We start from the raw sequence: 21752 nt of genomic DNA on the forward strand, positions 1-21752 counted from the left end.
TCAGAAAAAAGAAACACCTTTTATTCCTGGGGGGAGTTCCTGTTTCCCTCTGACAGCAACAACCCGTGGTGAGACAGCTCAGAAGCAGGATAGTAATGCAACCAAAGCCTTGGGAGCAGAGCTGGCCCATCCCAAGGCAGACCCTCGCTAGTTCTCCTCCCACCGCCAGCGATGAGGGGACGATTCCCCTTTGGACAGTTTTCTGGAACTCAGTTTCCTCCGCAAGGAGGAAAATTTGTCTCCGAGAACTTTCCGCAGCCCGGTGCTGTCCCTAGCAAAGGGCAGGTCCTTCTTCATCGCGGGCAGCTGTCCTGTGAACATCTCCCACTTGGCCAGCGCGTCCACAGCCTTGTCCACCTGAGCCAGCTCCTCCTCGGAGACATTCCTCTCCAGGGCGGCGATGCAGGTCTCCAGCCACACCTCGTAATCCTTAACGATATCTGTGGCCTTGGCGGGCCCGGCGAGCTGGGGCTGGCTGTGTGCCTCAGCCAGCGAGCCCGACTGCTCGTCCTGCTCCAGCTCCTGGCCGATGGAGAGGGCCTGGCTACACGTGTCCGGCGTGAGCGGCTCCGACAAGGAGGTCACCGCCTCCGAGTCGTTCTCACAGCACATCCCGGAGTCCGAGCTGACCGCGGGGACGTCCTCCGAGGCTGACAGGTCCGCCGACTCTTGCCTCGGCCACGTGGACAGCACGGTCTGCGTCCAGGCGTAGAGCTTCTGTGACAAGAAGGGAAAAGGCGGCATTTTAGAGAACGAGAGAAAACAGGTATGCCTTTCTCAGCGTTTTGGGGGTAAACCTAGCTGTCTTAGGATGCTGTGGTGCTCCCTGCCAGGAGCAGGGGCTTTATCTTGTCTTCCTGGAGTCAGTGGCTGTGGCAGAGCCAGCCCCATCAGATGTGGGCAGAATTTGCCCTGTTATTGAAGATAGTCGAGAAAAATAGCACAAATCCTCTCCCGCATTCTGCACATGATTTCCGCTAGAGCTAAACCAGCGCCTCCCTAGAGAAAGCTGTGTCACTACAAAAGCTCCTGAGATAGCGGGGAAGAATTTTGTTTCATCGTGTGGTTGACTCCTGTGGCAATGTGTGTTATATTTCTAAGAATATCTCCTCGTCTCTCGAGCTGAAGTGCACAAGTTGGAAGGCCGGGCTCCAGGAAAGAATTAATGAAAGGAAAATGTCTGAGACAATTTCCTTTTTAAATATTAAACGCTACAATGTGGCATATAGTGGGTTGCTTCTGGCACATTTATTTCTTGTGCTCTGGGGGGATGAATCACCACTCCAGTCATCACTGGATAAAAGGTGATCTCCCTGTCTGCCTTGTTGGCATTTTTTTGTTTGTTTTTCAGCTATTTCACACCCTTGAGGCCTATTTTCTCAGCTTTCCTCTCTGCAGCTCCCAGCTGGTACTTTTGCAAAGCACTGCACTTGCTTTGGAAAAGGCAGGGGTGACAGGTACAGAGCGTTAACTTGGGTTGTGGCCCCAGTGCACCGGTCGCTGTGCTGGGTCCATATACACAGCAGTGAGCCCGGTGCTGTCGTGTTTGAGAAGTAGGCACGAAATTTGCAGTGCTACAGAGCTGCCGTCTGTAGGAGCATCCCCCTTCTCCCTTCCCCCTCTCCTCCTCTATTGCTCTCTCTTCAGGCAAGTGACAGAAAAGATAAAGAGCTCAAATTGAGTGGGTGGGAGAAATCGGCCCTGCTTCTCGTTTCAGTCTGCGCATGGAGCCTCAGGGAAGAATTTCGTACGAGAATAAAATGGACTCTTTCAGCTAAGTTAGTCTGCCCTGCCCCCTCCCTCTGGGGCAAGTCAAAATGCAAAGGGACAACTTTTCTCCTGCCTCATCCCACCTCCAGCAGCCCTTCCCTCCCTCTGGGCTTAAAAAACAAAGAATGCACCAGAAGCTGCAACAGCAGCCGGACTGGGGAAGGGGATAGCAGAGCTGTTTGGAAGCTGCCAACAGCCCATGATTTTGTGTCTCTTTCAACTTCCAAGACTCAAAACAGAGAATCTGGGAAAGAATCACAACTGCTACTTAGCACAATTCCCTAGAAGAGGAAAAGAAACTGCTGAGATGAGGACGTTAACAGAGAACATCTGGATTATTATTAATGGAAGGAATAATTGACTTGAAATCACTACCAAAACCCAGAAATCTTTCCTGTCTCTCATCCCTGGGTGACTTATTGCCTCAAAGATGTTCGCATCTTTGTGGGGTTTGTAAGACTGCAGCCTCTTTTTTTTTTTCTTTTTTAATGTTCTCATATATAACTGGAACAGGACACCTTCTTTACAGTCTTAGCTTACCTGCAGGCAGGTGCACGTGAAGTCACTAGGGATGAAATCTGTGCTCTGACACTTCAGGGGACTCCAGTGGTGGCACTGGAAGTTTTTCAAGCCCCCGTGCCGTGGCAGTGCCACCATGCCCCATCAGCAGGGCGGTCGCACTGCACCTGCGAGCAGATCTAAGCCATGCTAATGCAGCCCATGGAGAACAAACAACAGTACTCTAGGGCACGGGTCTCTGCAGTGTTAGCTAGACATAAAACATTATCCTTGACCTTAGCCAAGCTTCAGTCCTCAAATATTCACGATTTAGCTTTGCTAAACCAGTAGTTGTACCCTAACTAGTGAACTTGCAAATGCTGCAGAAACTGTGGTTAACACCGGGGCGAGGATAAAGCTGTCCTGTGCTGCTAAGCCAGACCCTAAGGGCAGCTCGAGCACTGGTGAGCTGTGTTTTGGTTTGTTTTTCAGCGTGGCCGTTGCGATCACTGCGTTCTGGTACAGGCCCTACGTGCAGAACAGCCCGGGATGCTGCAGAAGCAGCAGGTGGAAATGTTGGTTGCGCTGGGGAAGTGCAGTGAGAATTGGGTTGCTTTCAATTTTCAAGACAATTCATCGCGGAATGAGCAGCTGCGATGACAAAATGGAGTATGTTTCTGAGTGCAGCTCAGATAAATAAATTGAAGGGCTCATCCTCCTACATAAGGACTGGTTTCCTGTCCCACGTGCTCTTCTGCCTGTAATCGTGTCTCGGTCGCAGACGTTCGCAGCACTACCTGCTCCTGGGGAGGAACGGCTTTGTGTCTGGCATTTCCTGTATTTATTGTGAACGTCTGGGGCTGCTCTGTGGCAGGTGGGGATTCTTGCTCGTGCTCCAGAGGGAGATGTGACTTCAGACTTGTACTTGGCTGGCCACAACCTCCCAAAATATTCTTTGCAAGTAACTGTCATCTGATCTGATATTGTCTTCAAATGCTCTGTGCTCTCTTCGCAGAGAGTTGCTTAACTACTGACTTCATCTCTGATGTTCCTATCTCCTCTCTCAAGGCAGCAGCAAAGCCTCTTGCAGAGATTATCACAAGTGTCTCCTACAGGCGTGTGCTGTATCTCGCTGAGCTTCCACTCTCAGGGAAGCAGATGTGATGGTTGGCAAGTGAGGCCTTTCTTCAGCTTTGTGTTTGCTGCTGCCAGGGGATGTTGAGCCAATTACAGTATTTACTGCAGGTGTAAAGGAAAAAGCATTTCTAGGAGAGCTTAATGCAGACAGCAGTTCTCTTCTAGAAAGCAATAGCTGGATGGTGACAGGTCAGGCATTTAAATAAACCAGAGTATGTTCCCCTGGTGTTCTGGGCAATTTGGGCACCTCTCAGGCAGAAGCAAGCACCAGACGGGTCTAACACTGCACAGACACACAGGCGAGCAGCAAAACCACGCAAGCGTATTTTCCCCCGCATGCTTTGACATGCTTCTGTGCATCTGATTGCGAGCTGAATGAAACTAGAGGCGTCCCCGTTCTCATTCTGCACGCATCTCGTTACAAATATAACCCACAGACTTTAAAACAGGCAGCCGTGGAAAATCCTGTCTCTGAACATGATGCTTGTCAGACAGGAATAATAAGCAAGGAGAAGATAGGGTACAGAATGAGAATGGCGAGATTATTTATATTCCGCTAGCTGTTTGGCTACCGAATCCAGCTTTTTAGACAACACTGGCAGAAAACCCTTTCTAGAGCCATAGAAGTGTTAGCACTGTTCTTGGTGGTGTCCATATGTGGTGTTGGCAGATCTATGGGCTCAGAAACTCGCCCTGAGAGCAGCGTCTGCATTTAACATGCTGCTATAGTGCATTTAGCACCGTGGTTTGGGGTCAGCAGCCTGGCAGCTGTGCCCCTTACTCCAGGAAGGGCCGGGGGCTCTGCCACTCACCCTGTAGCGCTCGACCAGCTTGAAGCCCACGACGTACTGCAGCTTGCGGAGGCAGATGGGGCAGGGCTCCAGCGGCCGCAGCAGGGCCTCGTCCAGGCTCAGCGCGCCCTGCATGATGCACTGCAGCCAGCGGCACGTCCCCAGGCCCATCAGGTGGCAGATCTCGTGGCAAGTCACCTGTCAGGAAGCCAAAAATCACAGCAGCACACGGTCATTCCTGCTTCCTCGGCCCCCTCCTCTCCCGTCACCGCTCCGGCAGTCTAACCGGCTCGGCGTGGTCATCCTCCAGCCTTGGCTTTTCCAAGGGGAACACAGCTCCCTGCTTCCCAGGTACCCAGCATCCTGATCTGGGGGGGAGGAGAAAGGGGGAGATGTGTGTTTTGGAAGCAGCTGTGGGAAGACCCCATAGGTGGTGTTTCAGAGCTGTGCAGCAGTGCTGCTTGAGCTCTCTTCCCCAAGAGCACAGTGGTGGTTTGTGTTTTTGGTTTGGTTTTTTTTTGTTTGTTTGTTTTTAAAGGAGAAAATCAGTCCCAGTGGGGTTGGAAAAGAGCAGCACAGTCCATGTGAGAAATCTGTAAGAAATTATTGGCAATAACAGATCCGGGTCCTTCCAAAGCACAAAGTCTGTGCCAAAGCAAAAGCTAAGCTGGAGTCAGCCGGCCAAGCGGGACTGCCTGGGGAACTGGCAGCTGCGGGACGGCCAAGGATGGAAGGTTCTCCCCCTCCCATTGCCACCTCATTCCCTTTGAAATTACTTCAGCAAGAGACCCCAGACTAGAATGTCCTGAGCAAACACAAGGTGAGACAGAGAGAAATGACACTGAAGGCGTTGGTGCAGATGCTCGGCGTGGGCCAGCACTGCGAGAAACGCTAGCAGCAGCTCTGGGCACAGGGTGAGGGGTGAGCACTCACGACGATGACGTGCTGGAGACGGATGGGACTTAAGGCATATAACTATATGTGCAAACTTGTCTAATATATTTTTCTCATCTGTCCATGTAAGCAGGTTGGACAAGTGTTAGTGCCTGGTCCTCTTCCCTGACGGATGCCTGTGTCTGAGAAAGATGCACCTGCCCAGCTAACCACTAGCTGACACAAAACACCATTAGCTATCCAAATTAATCTCGAAATACTTCATCAGCTAACAGGTCCTACTGCCTGCACGTCTCCTGGCAAGCAGAAGACTCAGATGTCCCAAGCAGGAGGCTGGGAGCTGGGCAGTTGTGCCAGTGCTGCTGTGCCGTAAGTCCTGTCGCCTCGCTACGCAGCTGATGCTGCAGTTTGCTCCAGTGGCAAGGGGAGTAAGAGAGATCTGCGCAGTGCACTGAGATACAAGCTGCTCAGAGCTGTGTAAATGCATGGACCGGTGCAGGAGCAGAGTCTCAGGCTTCACTGGGCTGACAGGTGGATTATGCCCAGGCCTGAAGTATTAAACCCCACACTGCAAGAAATACGGGGTGCAGGAATTTTCCAGTCCTACCTTACAGCACTGGACCATCTCTTGGGCACTGAACGGCAAGGTCCGGTCTCTGCTGTCCTTGCTGACTTGGCCTAACCGTTCCTTCTGCACGAGCGGATTCAAGCTGCTACAGCTACCGTGGGGGAAATCCCCAGAAAATCTGGCAAAGCTGCAGACTCCCACTTCTGCAAAGAGAGGCGCGTGTAAGCTTGTGACTGTCTCTCAGCTTAGGCAGCACGAAAAGAAAGCTGTGATAGCGCGGTCCAGTTTAGCAGTGTGGTAAGACACACTTCCAAGGTCTGCAGCACCTTGGTTACCTTTGCCTGAAATAGGAGCCCTGGATCAGGAGCCCTGAGATCCCAGTTTTAAACTGGGAAAAAACAGTTCCTATCATCAGGGAGTGGGGAAAAAAAAAAAAAAAAAAGGATAAAATTTGGGTATTTTAGTTTCCCAGAGAAGGCTTTTTGGTACAGTGCTGCCTTATTCACGCCCCGTGCTAGGAGATCATCGGACACCAACCCCACCTTGTCCTGGCAGGAATTTGCTGAACGTGAAGCTCCAGGTCTCACATGGGTAAAGGTCCAAGAGAGTGAGTCCAAGGACACACAGAGCATCCATGGGCTTGTTGTTCTTCAGGAAGTTCAGGATCCCATCTGGACAAACACAAGAGAGATGGTCGTTAAAATGAAGCATCCGTGGAAGGCACGCAAGAGCCAGAATTCCTCCTGCTAACGGGAAGGAGCACGTAATCCAAGCTGCAGCGAGGCAGAGCTGCTGGGCCCAGTGTCTCGGACGGAGAATCGCAGCTGTGCAGCCCGTCTTCTCAAATCGGAGCACAAGCAGGCTTTTCAAGTGGTGCTGAGCAGAGCGTTAAGGCTAAGCAGACCTGAGGGCAGAGGTGTAGATGAATTCAGCACTGCCCCGTGGAAACAAGCACCTGGAACTACCAGAACTCCCCCAGGGGTGTTTCAGAGCTGTGCTGGAGAAGCCCTATGGCCACAGCACGGGGGCCAGGACAAGCACACGCTGCCCCTGCTACCTGCGAGCAGCTCGCTCCAGATGGGCATTTGTGCAGCGCGAGTTTGGCAGCTGGCGGACTCGTTTCCCTGGGGAGCTCTGTGACACTTGAACCCCGATTTCCGAACATGAGAGGCTGCTGAATTCCCCACCTGCACCACCCAGGCCACGGATTTACTTTGGCTCTGGACAGGAGATGGGAGAATTCAGCCCATGTGAGATCTACAGTGCCTTCCCCCAGAGCTGATCTGAGCTGGATCTAAACAAAACAGTGCTGAAAAATACAAACAGCAGAGGAAAATGTGATGAAAGTCACTTTGTTTTTTATTCCTGTTTCCAGCCTCAGAGTTCTGGCTTTTCCATGGGAACAGGATTTCTCCCTTTTCACTCCCTTCCTCGTCCCCTCCCTGCGTTGGCAATGAAGGGATATTTCAGGCATTTCCTATTTTCCATGGTGCCAGCATGCCAGGCTGGTGCCAGGACGCTGCCGGGTCCTTACCTGCGTGAAGCTGCACTCTGTCCGAGTCCTGGCTGTGGCGGTAGCAGCAGTGGATGGAAGAGATGGGAATGGAGGGAAGGCACTTGACACGGAGCCCCAGGAAGAAAGACTCAACGCAGCTCTGCAGGGAATCCAGCAGCGACAGCCCGGCGGGCCCTTCGATCAGGTCTGAGAAGAGAAGCCATGGTGTCAGTGCTCCGGCTTCAGGGTGAACCACCAGGTCCGATGGGGTTTTGTGGGGCTGGCCACAGTGACTGGGCACAAGGCAGGCTCGTTGTGAAGTTAATTGCTTACTCTGGGATGTGGCAGCCACTGCCAGGTGGCTGGACACGTATGGAGGAGAAGGGCTCTTTCAGAGGTCACCCTGAGAACTGGCGTTGTCTGTCATAGCAAAGCAGATGTGCTCAGGTTATCTCTGAGATAAGCAGCCCAGAGGGATTAGCCTGGGGACAGTGAGCTGTTTGTTTTTTTATTAACTGGCAGGGATGGAGTTCCAGAAATGCTCTTTTATCCAGTATTGTTTTACATATATGTGTATATATGCACGCATATATTCCTAGCAAATCTCACCCAAGGGCACACGCGGTGCTGTGTCTAGAGAAGGGCTAGCGAAGGGCCAGGAACACAAGTCCTGCGAGGAGCAGCTGAGGGAACTAGGATTATTTAGTCTGGAGAACAGGAGGCTCAGGGGAGATGTTACTGCTCTCTACAGCTAGGGGAGGTTCAGGTTGGAAATGAGGAGACATTTCTTCTCAGAAAGAGCAGTCAGGCGTTGGGACGGGTTGCCCAGGGAGGTGGTGGAGTCACCATCCCTGGGGGTGTTCAAGGAAAGGTTGGCCGTGGTGCTTAGGGACACGGGTTAATGGGTGACGTTGGTAGCAGGGTGATGGTTGGACCAGATGATCTTGGAGGGCTTTTCCCACCCTAATGATTTTATGATTCTATGGTATCTACCAGGGAGCCATACTGATGGGTGTCATCACGACTTGTGACTCTGGACTCGGGGCACGGCACAACCTTAGGTACTACCGACTGAACTTCCCGTCCACAGGTTAGTCCTTGGAAGAGGCTGATGGGTTAGTAGCATTTGGCACCACCTCCCTCCCAATGTTTTCCAGGAGACACCCGCATTACCTATAGGCTGCAGGTAAATGTGCTTCCGACAGAAGCTCTGCTTCCTCTGCAGCATGGCGTGATAGAAGGTTTCAAAGTCCTCGGGGGCATCGGGGTGGCTGAGGAGCCAGTCGAAAGCCGTCCGGATGAGCAGCGTGCAGAAGAGCGTTCTCTGCGGGTTGTAGGCTTCGGAGAGGAACAGCTTCTCCGCCCTGGAGAAAGCTTTGGCATAGAGCTCCTGCAGGGCTGGGTTGGTCGAGATCAGCGCATCCTTCAGAGCCCGGGGCCCGAAGCTGAATTCCTGAGCATGTTTGCACTGCAGCATTGCGGAGAGGCCCGCAGGCTGTGGCACTGCCTGCAGGAGCAGAGGCAACCATCAGCACCAGGGACCTGCGAGACTCCTCCAGCTTTGCTCTCAGAGCTGTTTGCCCCAGGATCCCAGCTGTAAGGCTTGGCTGGGAGCTTGTAAATGCTTAGTGCTGGCCAGGAGCCCTATGCATTTACGTGAGCGCAGCTGTGACAGGGCGCTCTACATCTGCATGTGTGCCTCTGGTTTATGGACAGTGTACCAGTAGATGGTGCTCAAGAATGCATAGCCCCGTTATTACTACCACGGCTGGATTAAATCAGATGGTTTGTGGGTTTTTTTATTTTTATTTTTTGGTGCTCCTCATTGTTGAGGTGGTGCTTCTCTTTGCTTAGGGCTCTCAAAGGCCACGGTAGGAAAAGAGAAGAGGTAGGTCTTGGTCTTTTTTATCTATCAGAAGCCTGAACTCCTGACTTACCGGGCACCAATAACAGCAGCTGTTCCTGTTGACAATTTCCCCTAACAGCTTTCAGTCCTGGCTCCTAGGCACTGACCCGGGGCACCTGCCCAAGGAATTTCACTCAGCCCAATCCACAGGTGGGATGTGCTGCATGAGACTTGTGCAGCTGCTTTGCCTCTCTAGAGAGATCTGTGTGGGCCCCCTGCCATCGAGTCGCCTCACGAACAACTCATGTCACACTGTGTGACATCAAGAATGCTAAACGAGGTAGCGATGTTGAAGTGGATAAATAAAGAGCAAATGAAAGCCTGCAGCAGAAGGAAATCAAGTCACAGCATCTGGGAAATATCCTTTCAAGGGTTTTTTCTAAGGCCAGCAGCAGGAGCCAGGCACCTATTTCCCATTGCAGTCTAGGCATCAATGGAAATTCCAGTGGACATCTCAAAGAGAAGAAAAAGAGGAAACAATGTAGTACCCCTGTGGCTGTTCTACGTCTGGATTTTAATGAAAATGTTTGTGTGCCCAGTAGAACTCAAGTATTTTGCAGCAGTGCTTTGGGCAAAGCTGACAGCTACAGGTAAGTGCTCCACCTGTGTAGAGCAGAATAAAAATACACAGGTATAAATGCACAAAAGCACAAAGTTTCTAGGAAGAAGTATTATCTTCTATTAGGCAAGTTAATACCAGTTTAGAAGAAACCAGGAGAGCTTTCTGGGTGGATAAGCCCATGTGTCAGCTGCTGACCATCACTGTTGTAACAGCATTATGCAATCACATGAGAGAGGAAAAAAGAAGGTGAAATATTTTTATGAGGAACTGATTAAGTCTGTAATTTAAGTAGCTCTACAGCCTAGCTCTGTCAGGTAAGTGCCAGTCAGTGGCCCCTGAGGACAGCAACACGACAGCGAATTCAATATTTAACTAAGAGCACCAACACGAGCCAAATTCTTTCCTCAATTACGCAGAGATGGCTCTGGTCATTTCACCGTAAGAGAAAAGTGGCAAACCATTAAAATTAATATTGAATTTCTTTACATCTAACCCTTGGGAAGATATTTGTAAGTATAAGCAGTCCTTAAAAAAGACTCTTTTTGTAAGATCTCTTTTGGAGCTAAGGGTATATCGCATAGGCGAGGCCTCAGGTAAGCAGTTTGCTTTTATTTTTGCAAGCTTTGTGTTTCACTAGCATTAAAGCCTAACGGCAGACAGCACAGTGGGATTTGAAGTAGTACAAGGGCCCTAATCCAAGGGAAGTTTAGAAATAAAGTCTGCAATGCTTTCTCAGCAACCTCCTCTTATTGCCCTCAAAATGTCCGTGTTGCTTCTGCTGGATTTTTATGAGTAGCAACAAGAATACACGTGAGGTTGTTTTGTACTTTGTCACCAAAATCTCTACACTTCTGATTTGCTTCCAAATTTGAGAGTGTGAAGGGAGATTCTAACTCCACTGAAGTCACCGGGAGTTGCCTGGGGCTTTAGTAGTGCCGAGATTTCACTTGTTCTGTGCAAGCTTTAAATACCAGCATCATTTTTCCGGTCATATGCAGAACTTACAGTAGGAAACTATTCACAATGTTAAAATCTCTGAGGATGTGTGAGCCACCTGGGAGCCTGTTGCTCCCAAGGAAATCAAGCAGAGGCTTTGTGCTTGGTCCAGGTTGCAAGTGGTCTTGTCAAAGATCACTGAGAAGCAGGAGCTGCTTTCATCAGCTCTTCCTGGTGAGCAAACGGGTATGCGGGAGGAGGAATTGCTTAGAGAATGAAGGGAATTTTTTTCTTCTTTTCTTTTCTAAATGGGAAGCAGCAAAGAGTGAATGTATGCAACAACGAACACAATGAGCACACAGTCTTTTAGCATGTGTTCCCTCGGGCTCTCTCATGAAATACAGCGTGTGCCCAAAGATATGGGACATACGTTGTTTCCCAAGGCTTCCTAAAAGGGGATATTCAGCCTGCATGAGACACTCCCGGCTATGAGCATGGGCATTTTGTGAGCACCCAACATGCCTAAGGATGTCCATGATTACGCTTTAATGGTTTGAAAGCTGAAGGGCAGGAATTTGCTAGCAATGTACAGTCTGGAGCAGCGTGCGCCTCCTCCCTCTGGGCACTCTGGTTTTGCACCCAACAGAACAGCAGCAACACATTGTATTGGCCACATCCAACACCATTACTTCTATTTAACAAGGTTTTCCAAAATAATTCCCTGGAAAAAATCAGCGCTTCAGAAAAAAAATTATGGATATCTTTAGCAGCTTAAAAGAAAAGAAACTGTTTTACAACATTAACTGTAGTAGATAGTATTTGTGCTTGATGTAATACATGGATATACTGTTTCATTAACTGAAGTAGTGTGAAAGGGCTTTGCAATTTTTAGCTCTTGTGTCAAGGATGCCTTGCATGACACCCTGATGCAGTGCTTCAGGAGGCAATGGCATTTTAGCTTAGGTGGGCATTTTTTTCCCCTCAGTTTTTAGGATGCTAAGGTGGTGATGAAGGAGTGGAAGCACCAACACATCCATATGCACTTCAGGTATGGAGGAAGAAGACATTACATCTTTAAAGCAAAAAGCAACTAATTTGACCTCTTAGCCAATGACAAACCATAGGACCTGATTAGCAAGTGCTGAGGAGGAGAAAGCAATTCTTATTATTCAAAAGACCATTAACTTGTAGTTGCACTTGAAGAAATCCTTTAAGCAAAATTATAACAATTTAAAGATCTGCTGCAAGTGGAGGCACACACTGTGTCCATTTATGTATCATTCTCTACTTTTACCATCAGAAAAAAAAAGCATCCTACTGAATTTTATTATTCCTACTTGCAGCCATTTGCTATCATTACATTTTTTCCAGAATTAGGAGAACCCCATTATTGGGTCACAGGGAGGAGCGATGCACATCTACGTGGCAGGAAACATGAGACTACGCCCTGTTGGTACCCTGCAGGGTCCTTAACAGGGCAAGAAGGAGCCAACCTCTGCCAGGAATCCTAAACTAAACCTGGCGCAGTGGGACCACACAGACAGCACGCACAGGCACTGTGCTGCACCATGCCAGCCTTGGTGCAAGATAAAATCGATATCCAGCGATAAACCTGGAGGCTGGCTAGTCCTAGTCCCATCAGCTCACCAGTACATGTGGCTTTTGGTAGCTTGGGCAGGTTTCAGGTCAGATGGGCATATTCCACAAATCCTTTCACTGTGGAATGTGGAGGGTTTTTTTAATGGTGGGTGTTAGCACAAGAAATGCCCCCCAAATCCAGTCTTAACACAGCTGCGCAGCCAATATATTCCCTTTGTTACACTAACCTGTAAATGCTTTTTATGTGCAATTCAGGTTACTCATAAATTATTCCCTTTACAAATCAGGCACCTATAAATTATTCTCTGTAATTGAAAATTACCTATGAATTATTCTTTGTGTAATTCACATATATGTCACTTATTCTCTATTATATTGACATTGCTTTCTTGGATAGGTAAACGTGGGGCTGACAACAACAGCGTAATTCTCAAAAGCCAAGGCAGTACCATACAGTGTGAGTTCATGTGGGATAGTCCAACAAAGTAGAAATGGACTTGTGTGCGGAGAATCTGTGTTGCACAGTCCAGAAAAGGGCCTCCAGTACCAAATGGATTTTTTGGGTATTTTATGAAATTTCATCCTAACATTGTAAAGATTGTATTTTATATTTATTCATTTATAAAAAGAAATATAAATGTTATATATGGATAAAAATTGGTCATTCTAATGCCATTTATTTTCCAATAAATGTAAGTGTAAGTCATTTATATCTCTGCAGGCTGTGCTCATTCTGTTTTTTTCCCCTCTCGGCTCTTGAGTAGTATTTAGAGACAGACTCATTTAACTGGGCTCTTCGGATGTCAGAGGGACATTAGCAGAGTCTGTTAAAACTGATTAATTGCTTAAGTTAGGTGCTGTACTGTAAACAAGCAGTGGTAGTGCAGAAAATTCATAGCCAGTCAGCAGCAGTGTAAAGCCCAGAGCAAGCAGAACAAGCGTTAGCTAATTATCAACACATGCCCTAGTTGCTTAATAGCTCTTTTCTTGAGATTTGCAATTGGTATCTGCTACTGCTACTCTGCGAGCATTCTCTCCTTCCCCTGTATAACACAGATGACAGCCTGAAAGCAATTTTATCAATTTGTTTGCTGATATGTAATAGAAAGAGATTTTTCTTGAACACTCAGTGGGTTACAAAGTCCGATGCAATGGGATACAGAGAAGATATGGAGGTGTGCTTGTAACCCCGGTGCAAATAAAGTTCTTGGTATTCCAGCTCCTTCCTCAAGGACCTAAACACAGTCCTTTGCACAGAGCACGGCGTTGCATACTGAGTAAGCTCAGCTCCCGAGGTCAGAACAAATCTGTATTGTCGGGTTCAGACCTGAAAAGGGACTGGGGGGGAATTGCGGGATGCTCAGCACTTCTCAGGATCCATCTCCTCTGCTCACAGAGAAAATACACCCTGGGCCTGACTCAGCCCCATACTTGTACCCACAAGGAACTGCAGCATCTTCTGCTCCCTTTGCATTCAATGGCCACGAAACTTTTAATCAGATCTCTGTGTGTTCCCACCCATGAAGTTAGATAAAAACCTGCTGGCCTCGTGTGCTGCCAGCTCCCAGTAATATTTATGTGTCATGTCTCTAGAATATGCTTGTGACTCTGAAACAGATGCTTTGTGTGGTCTCTCTGAAAATGAGTCATTCCTGGAGCTGTGGAAACCTTTAGGGATTCACACGCACATTTACTGGGAGGAGAGCCTACCTGACATGTAACTGGGATGGATGTGTTATTGCCGCAAGGCTCAGCCCTGGAAGTTCATCCTCACCTGGATCTTCCTCGTGAATTTACTTGGACTGTTGGCCAAGGCAGATGGACAGCCCATATGCGGAGAGGTTTGCAGTATTAAAGACTAGATTTGTAAGGGTCATCGAGTACCTAAGATGGAGACGGATGCTTGCAGAGTATTTAGGAACATTTACACATCTGCTTTCCCCTTGATTTTGTTTTATGTTCAAGCCTTCTTTCTTCAGTACACTCTACTTCACATGAATATGTATTAAGGACATGCGTTATCCACAGTTTGTCTCCTATCCTAAGGATCTTATTTATTCTATGCTCATGCATAATGCTACATTTTTTTTAGTACTTTCTATTTAGGGATCTCTAAGTGCCACACAAATATTAATGAACTTATCTGTGCTACCCTCCAGAAGGAAAGACAAAAGTACGCACCCTTCCCCCCCCATCACCCATTTATTCATTTTTGGTGGTCTGTGATTTTCTCTGTTCACTTAATCCGGTTAAACTTTCTGTGATGTTTCTCCCATGCACATGTGTGATGGAGGGCTGGCTACATTCTTCTTCCCTTGCTCTTGCACGCAACAAACCTGCATGGTCATCTGGTTACTCCTCGTGCATTTGATAACCAAAGACCCAAAGGCACCCAGAAGCAGAGCACACCACCGATCAGCGCTATACAACGAACCTAACATTGCCGAGATAGCCAGGCTCTAATCATTCACCGCTCTGGGCGCTTTGCTCTTCATCATACTTGTCTAGACAGACTAAATGGTTTCTGCAAGACAACCCCGGTGTTAGCCAGGGAAGAGGCTGCAGAGTTTCCATACAGATGAATGCCCAGACAGGTACGGCTCTGGTTAGATGTTCCCTCCGGCACAGGCGTTATGAAAGTGGTTCTTCATGCACTATAAATGCACTGTAATGCCGTCTCTTTTTCCCCAAGAAACCGAGTGCTTTGGGAGGGCAGGAGAAGCTCCTTTTACAGGGGCACCGAGGTGGTACCTCCGCCAAGGAGCCCCAGAGGTGTCGGGGCTGCGGTGGGCAGACCCCAGCATCCCCGAGGTCTCGGTGTGCCCTAGGGGGGCAGGGGGGGGACAGCTCTGCCAGCCAGGAGGTCGGTGGCTGAGGGGCAGCTTCGGGAAGTGCTGCAGCCCCCAGGTCCTGCTCTTGAGACGCCCGAGCCCCCCAAGCCCTGATGCTTTGGAAATGGGGTGGGGGACAGCCGCTGGGGGGGGTGCCTGTAGCCGCTCCCCCAGCACCCTGGGAGGACTCCCCAAGCCCAGCCGGGTGGGGTGCACCCAGCTTAGCCCCAACCCCCCCAGGGGGCTGCTCCAAGGACAGCTCCGCACTCCGGGTGGTGCCTTTAGGGCGCCCCCCACCACCTCGGGGCGGGGAGGGGGATACCCTCCGCAGAACCCCCATCACCCGAGGAAGGGTGGGGGACACACACGAAGACCACCCCAAACACCTCCCAGCCCAGGACATTCCCCAAGCCGGACCCCGACCCCCGGGGGGCGAAGCCCCGAGCCCGCACCCCCTGGTGGGGGGGGGGGGGGGGGGACAGGAGGGGACGAAGTGGGGGCGACGTGAGGGTCCCCGCGCCCCTTCAGCCCCCCGTTACCACCCGTCCCCCCGATTCCCTCCGGCGACGAGGAGGCCCCCGCGCATCCCCCCGCCGCCCCCCCCGGGCCTGCAGGGGGGGCTCAGCACTCACCGCCCGCCGGGCCGGGGCTGCGGAGGCCGGGGAGGTGCGGCAGGGCCGGGGCACCCGCTCGGGGCTGGCGAGGCGGAGCGGAGCCGGGCAGCGGCGGCAGGAGGAGCAGCAGCAGCAGCAGCAGCAGCAGCAGGAGGAGGAGGAGGAGGAGGAGGAGGAAGAAAAAGGGGGAGCAAAAGCCGCGGGAGGGGGGCTTGGAGAGCCGCCCCGCAGCCCCCGCTTCTAAGGGAAGGGGGAGCCCCGGGGGTGGCCCCGCTGTGCTCACCCCTTTTCCCCCCTCCCCCCTCCCAAAAAGGGCCCGTGGCAAGGGTGGCCCCGAGGGGTGCTCGGGGTGCTCAGGGTGCTGGTGGTGGTGGCAGGTCCCTGCCGGGCTTGCTGGAGCCTGGGAGAGCAGCAAAGTCAGCCCTCCTCTGGGAAAGGGTGCTCCTGGAAGGGCCTGGGGGCGAGCAGCGTGACAGTGCCACCAGGAGCGAGAGGCTTTTCGTCTGCCTTCTTAATGAGAGCTGAAGGAAGGAGTGGGTGTCTGGAGACCAGAGCGGTAGTTATGTGGTTACGCCGGAGCCTGATGAGATCTCCGCCATGGGAGTGGCGTTCGCGTTCGCCTTGATGCGCCTCTCAGGACTGGTCCCAGGTTGTCCTTTAATTTGGGAATATTATCTGTTCTTGGGAAAGTTAATTATCCTAGAGGAGTGGATCTCCAGCCCCATTGCTTCATATATTCTAGCTTTCATGTTTTGATCCTTTCGGTGCTTTGATCCTTCGTTTCTGCCATCCCTACAAGGAAGGACAAAGGAACATCCTGGCTGGGACCAGAGCTTGTCCCCGAGTGACTCAAGCTGATGTAAAGAATAAAACTTGTTTACAGGCTCAGGAGCTGCAGTGGTCCTTGCAGCCCCCATGCTGCAAGCACAGCCAAGGGCTTTTCAGGGGGACCAGCAGAAATTTCCCACAAGCCAAAGTGGCCACAGAAGAGGACAAATTGTTCCGTGCTGTGCTGTGGGGTTAGCAAGAACTGAATAAGAAAAAAAACCGCGTGCTGCAGACTGCCGTCCCTGGGCTCTGCATTGCTCTTAGGGAAATGAGAGCATTGCTGGTGAAAAACTGCCTTAATTTGCTGCTGTCCCAATCAGGACGAGTGGAGTAGCGGCGGCTTCAGCCTCCTTGTGGGAAACCTCCTCGGGATGCAGCGGGCGGGGAGGGCAGGACCAAGTCCTAAGGCCTTGCAACAGCATCCCCGTCATCTGCCCTCCAAAGCGCAGATGCCCTCTGTGCTGTTTTAATTGGTTAGTGCTTATAATTAGAGTTTATTTGTATTAATTAACTTAAATGATCTATTTGTGAGTTGCTTGTTGCACACCACCAGCCTGCTCAGAACAATACAACCCCAAGCAGGCGGCTCCTGCCCTGAGGAAGCCAAGAGCTAAACCAGACAAAAACACTCTCCAGACACAGCGCGCCCAGGAACGCCTCTTTTTGCCGTGTTTGTTTTTGCTCAGAAACCTATCACATCTAACCTCAATATTTAATACTTGGCTTAGCTGCCAGCCCACTGACTGGTCAGCATAGGTAAATATGACAAAATGGGATAAATGCTGTTAGTAACGATCCTGTGATGGTGCGCTGATCCTGGGCAGGTACAGGGGGAGGTGGGGAGTCCCTGTGAGAGGGAGATTGAGATCAGGAATAGAGTGATGGGTGGGGAAACAGCCACACGTCCACTCTGAGGCTTTTTAGGAGGTGAGTGGCTTTATTAAGAGAAGATCAGTGTGACAGGAAGGGGAAAAGGGAGGAGGAGGTGGCCAGGAATCGGATGAGAAGTGAGCCAGGAGTTATAGAGGGCGGATGTGGAGTGGATCAGAGGGAAAGAGTTTTAAGGCCGGGAAGGGTTTTAGGAAAGAGTTTTAGGGCCGGAGCAGCACCGGGGTGGTTGCACTCAGCCTTAGCTCAGCTGCGATGAAGGCTGGTGGCAGCGGAGACGTGATGCTCACCACAAGCAGCCTTTATCTGCAGCGAGCAGCAGCCATCGTTATTCTGCACCAAACCCCACTGTTTGTGCCGAGTTGTATTTCCTGGCCAAGCCGTGATGCGTTGCCTCCGAGCAGGGGGGTGTAACACAGCTGCCTGCCTTTGGTAGGTGAGCACAGGGGAGTTCGTGCAGCAGCACATCCCCAGGGGGGATGCAATGAAAACACCCCCAGAACAGTGCCTAGGACTGGAACTTAAGAAACCGCACCGTTCATCTGAAGAAAATTGTATAGCACAATATAAATATCGCCCCAAGGAGAAGGGCCAGGTATCCAAGAGCTGTTTAAGTGAGGGAGAAGAGATGTGGCCCAGACTCACAGCTGCAAGCTGAAGCCAGACAAATTGAAATGAGAAAATAGGCATTAATTTTTTTCAGAATGAAGCTGATTAGCTGCTGGAACAAATCACTGAGGAAAGTGAAAGTCTCTCCATATGTTAGCGTCTTCCAATCAGGATAAGATGTCTTTCTGCAAGATGGGCTTCTGCCAAGCACATGTTACTGGGTTCGGCACAGCAGGGATGGGATGAAACGTGGTGCTTTCTGCTCTGCTCTGCTCGGAAAGGTGATCTCGTGGTTCGATCTGGTCCTTTAGAAATGACTTGCAGATTGTGTTCCTGGAGAGTGTTCCTAAATCGCTCCTGGGCAGCTGCGGTGGTGCTGCCCTGGGTCCCTGCAGGCAGCTCCTATGTGTCCCCCGGGACCACAGGCGATTCAGCAGCCTGCAGGGACAGTTCCCTGTGCTGCCATGGGGGGTCTTTCCCCCTGTGTTCCCGCTTCCTTCTTCAGCTTTTCTTGCGTTTCAGTTTGATAAGGGCTTCTCGAGAGGCTCTCCTGGTAGGGCTGTGCTCTGAATATCTGGGCAGGTATTTTTCAGATAGCAAATGGCTCGCTGCAGGTGTGAAATACAATCCAGTTACTGGAGTTTGGGCCGTTCAAAAGTCAGTGTTACTTCTGTATTCTTGTGATCTGCAGGCGGTTCTGAAGAGGCCAGGATTACTTTCATTATCAGTCTGTACCACCACAACAAAGCATGAGTGCACACGAGCAAGCTTTAAGAAAGTTTGGGTATTAGTATCAGTCTAGACAAAGCACCACAGGTTCATCTCCTGTTCGCTCACTGCTCTTTGACCACAAAGAGCTGACCTAGATTTGGTCAGCCCTGCAGAAGGCTGCGTCACGCGTGGTTACTTTGCTCTTGGTCCAAACACTGCCACGGCCATTCAAGGAGCTGCTTCACCCTGCGACTGTGCCGTGCACCGGGGGAGAACTGGGGGATGCACAGAAATACCAGTCTAGTCTTCTGTTGCTGCTCTACAGTGAGGTGGTTCTAGCTAGAGAGTCTGAAGCAGGAGAGGAGTTATTAAAGCAGGCATCCTGCTTGAACAGGACAGTCTGAGGGACTGTCAGATGAGGCCACAGGAGCTTTGTGCTTCCTCTCTGACATCAGTTGTTTTGGCCCTTTGTGTACATCAGAGGGCATGAAAGGGAGACGAAACATTCCTCTTCCACTCACTCACGACGATACCCTTTAAAAATGTGTTGTATTGTCCTGGTGCTTGGAAAGGCTCCTCCTGTGCCCAGCTGCTGCTCTGGGCACTACCCAAACCATCCTCATCTGAGTGCCAGGATGTGCTCGGGGATGCTGCCTTGTGCCCCATCCATCGCCCTCCCCTAAACAGCCCCAGGGATAAACCTTGTGGAGGTCAATAGTGATGAGAGTATCATACTTGGGTCATTTTGTTTTGTTTTTAATTCATGATTCCTTTCAAAATTCCCCGTGGAGCAGCTAGGAGCAGCAGCAGTGAAGGATGGTGGAGGAGAAGAAGAGAGCAGCAGGCACCTTCTGGTAGGTGATAGAGTGGAGACATCAGTGTCCCCGAGGCAGTGCTCGTGCTCCATCTGGAATTGTGCCCGACCAGCGAAATTGTCCCTCTCTGCTGTGTCCTGGCACGGTCCGGGCTCCATTGGCAGGCTTGGGGAGCAACATTAATGAAAACAAGTGTTTGGCTGGTGTTACTGTAGTGACACAGACGTTAAGAAACAAACACAGAGAGCCCGGCCCCTCTTTGATTAGCGAGCGCAATCTGCTGTTACAAGCTGATGCTGGGGGAAGAGGGAAGGGAAGGGAGGGAAAAGGAGAACAGCTATTAAATGATGATGAAAACACTGGGCAGAAGATCTGCGGGAGCCATTTATTCGCCAATCTGTTACTGGAGCATGTTTCCACGTGTATCCGGGGCACCTTCTAATGCTGTGGGTTTATTCAGATTTAAAACTTGTGTTTGAGACCCTTGAGAAGGGGCTTTCCACCCAGGGAGCTGGGTAATGGCTGCTTCAAATCTGTCTTCGTGCTAATCTCAGGAGAATTTATCTTACCCCAAGCTCTGCTTATATGCAGGGTTGTTTTCCCTTTTTACCACCAATCTCACGTTTGAAATCTCCCTGTGGGAAGTCAGTGTGGATGGTCCATGGTGCCAAGAGAAGGAGCAATTTCAGGTTCCTCAGTCTTCACAGAGGAGGATGCAGATAGGTTTCCATACCAAGGAGAATGCAACTTTAGAGCAAGAATTTGGTCTGGCGTAGAGTATCTAGGGATTGTACAGACTGATTAACATTTTTTTTAATTTAATCTTATTATTTTTAATTTTTCTGTTGGAAATGTTGAGGATTGCTACCTCTTGGCTTCAGACTAAGGTTTGGGACCCCTGAGGAACGAGGCCGCTGCCTGAACAACCCATCCCCGGCTTTAAACTCAGCCCGGTCTGTGCCTTCCCTGGGATTCAGCAGAGTTCACGTATCGAGGCCAGCAGAAATAGCATCTCGCTTCCTGGTTCCAGAGGGGGTGTTAAGTAGGACATAGTTAAATTTGGGATTATTAGGAAGAGAAGAAGAGCAGATACTTCCTTTGTAATGCTTTTCTTTGATAATAGATCATCACACAAAGAAGTGTGAAGAGAGCTGCCCTTTGAGGAGGGCTGGAGGATGAGAAGTTTGCAGCAAGGAAACTGTCTCAGATGCAGTGAATTATTGGGCAGAAGTGGATGTTTGGGAGTGCTTCGTTATTCCTCCTGCAGCTGGGGCTGGCACCCAGTCCTGCAGCATTTCAGCCCAAGCAGCACTTTGCTGATAGCGGCAGCTGGTAAAGGGCTGGGAAAATTCCTATGCTGGTATCTTAGGCTAGAGGAATTTGGGGGTTGCTGTGTGATAGTGCTGGTGGAGGGGTTCTCTTTGGTGCTGTCTCCATTTTAAGCTTTGTCAGAGTTTTGCCTAAAAGAGAGACACCTGGACATCAAGTTTCACATGGCCAATAATCGCACTGGAGACAGTACACTCTAGAAACCTGTTCACAGATTCCCATGTTTCTATCTTGAGAATAAGCCCTGCATCGAGCTGTGTAATTAAAAAGCTGCAGTGAGATGAGATACAAGATGGAGAGGAGAGGTTTTCTTGGAGAGACTGGGAAATGGAAGCGCTTTCAAGGGTTTCACTGCAGAGACATCTGGAGAATTCACCAGGACTTTCTCCTTGCTTTGCTTTTCACCTTGTGAATGGTGCTGTGCATCCAGGCGGATGCTGGTACCGGTGTTACTGCTAAACTGAGCCCGGGTGTAAAGGCACGAGGCGGGGGGCAGTCGCAGGGCTGCGGAGCTTTCAGCCCGAGCTCACGTCCGTGTCCTGTCGGGCTGAGCTCTGTGTCCTGGCTGGGACTTGTGCTCATGGGCAGGCTGCTTTGCTCTGGGCTGGGTGCTGATCTGCTTGTGCACAGTGATGCTACGAAGGTGGCTAAAGGCCAAGTGCTGTCATTGGAAGCCAGCTGTGAATTAATGTGCAGCGTGTGATTAATGTGCTTTTTAAACGCGTTCATGTCCTGTCACACTGGCTGTGGCTCTTGTGTCACACTCAGTGTTCTCAGAACACTTATTAGCCTTACAGATCCCCTGATTATTGCTTTCTCTTTTATAATTAAGCCACGAAACTCAGCATGGTGCAGCTTATGTGGTATTAATTCATGCCTAGCATATTCTGCCTGTGCCCTAGGATAAGGCTAAACACTGGCAGCTGGGTTGCTCTCTGCACAGTTGCTATTCTGAAATTTTTTAATATGAT

At 50.3% G+C, this 21752-nt stretch overlaps 1 protein-coding gene across 4 annotated transcripts; it reads right to left on the reverse strand.

Moving 5' to 3' along the window:
• Nucleotides 1-15925, reverse strand: AMZ1 (archaelysin family metallopeptidase 1). Of its 4 annotated transcripts, none has more exons than XM_048061342.2 (7): nt 15620-15925; nt 8327-8660; nt 7193-7360; nt 6201-6329; nt 5698-5861; nt 4218-4394; nt 1-717 (listed from the first exon to the last, which is right to left on the reverse strand). In XM_048061342.2, the coding sequence occupies exons 2-7, from the start codon at nt 8628-8630 to the stop codon at nt 148-150; spliced, it is 1512 nt and encodes a 503-aa protein (XP_047917299.1). In that variant the 5' UTR covers nt 8631-8660; nt 15620-15925; the 3' UTR covers nt 1-147. The 4 variants fall into 4 exon arrangements, with proteins under 4 accessions (XP_047917299.1, XP_066833562.1, XP_066833563.1 ...); XM_066977461.1 differs by lacking the exon at nt 15620-15925 and adding an exon at nt 9091-9158; XM_066977462.1 differs by lacking the exon at nt 15620-15925 and having other exon boundaries at nt 8327-8673.
• Between the last annotated feature and the right edge of the window lie 5827 nt (nt 15926-21752).

This window comes from Anser cygnoides, chromosome 15 (assembly GCF_040182565.1).
Source record: "Anser cygnoides isolate HZ-2024a breed goose chromosome 15, Taihu_goose_T2T_genome, whole genome shotgun sequence".
NCBI lineage: Eukaryota > Metazoa > Chordata > Aves > Anseriformes > Anatidae > Anser > Anser cygnoides.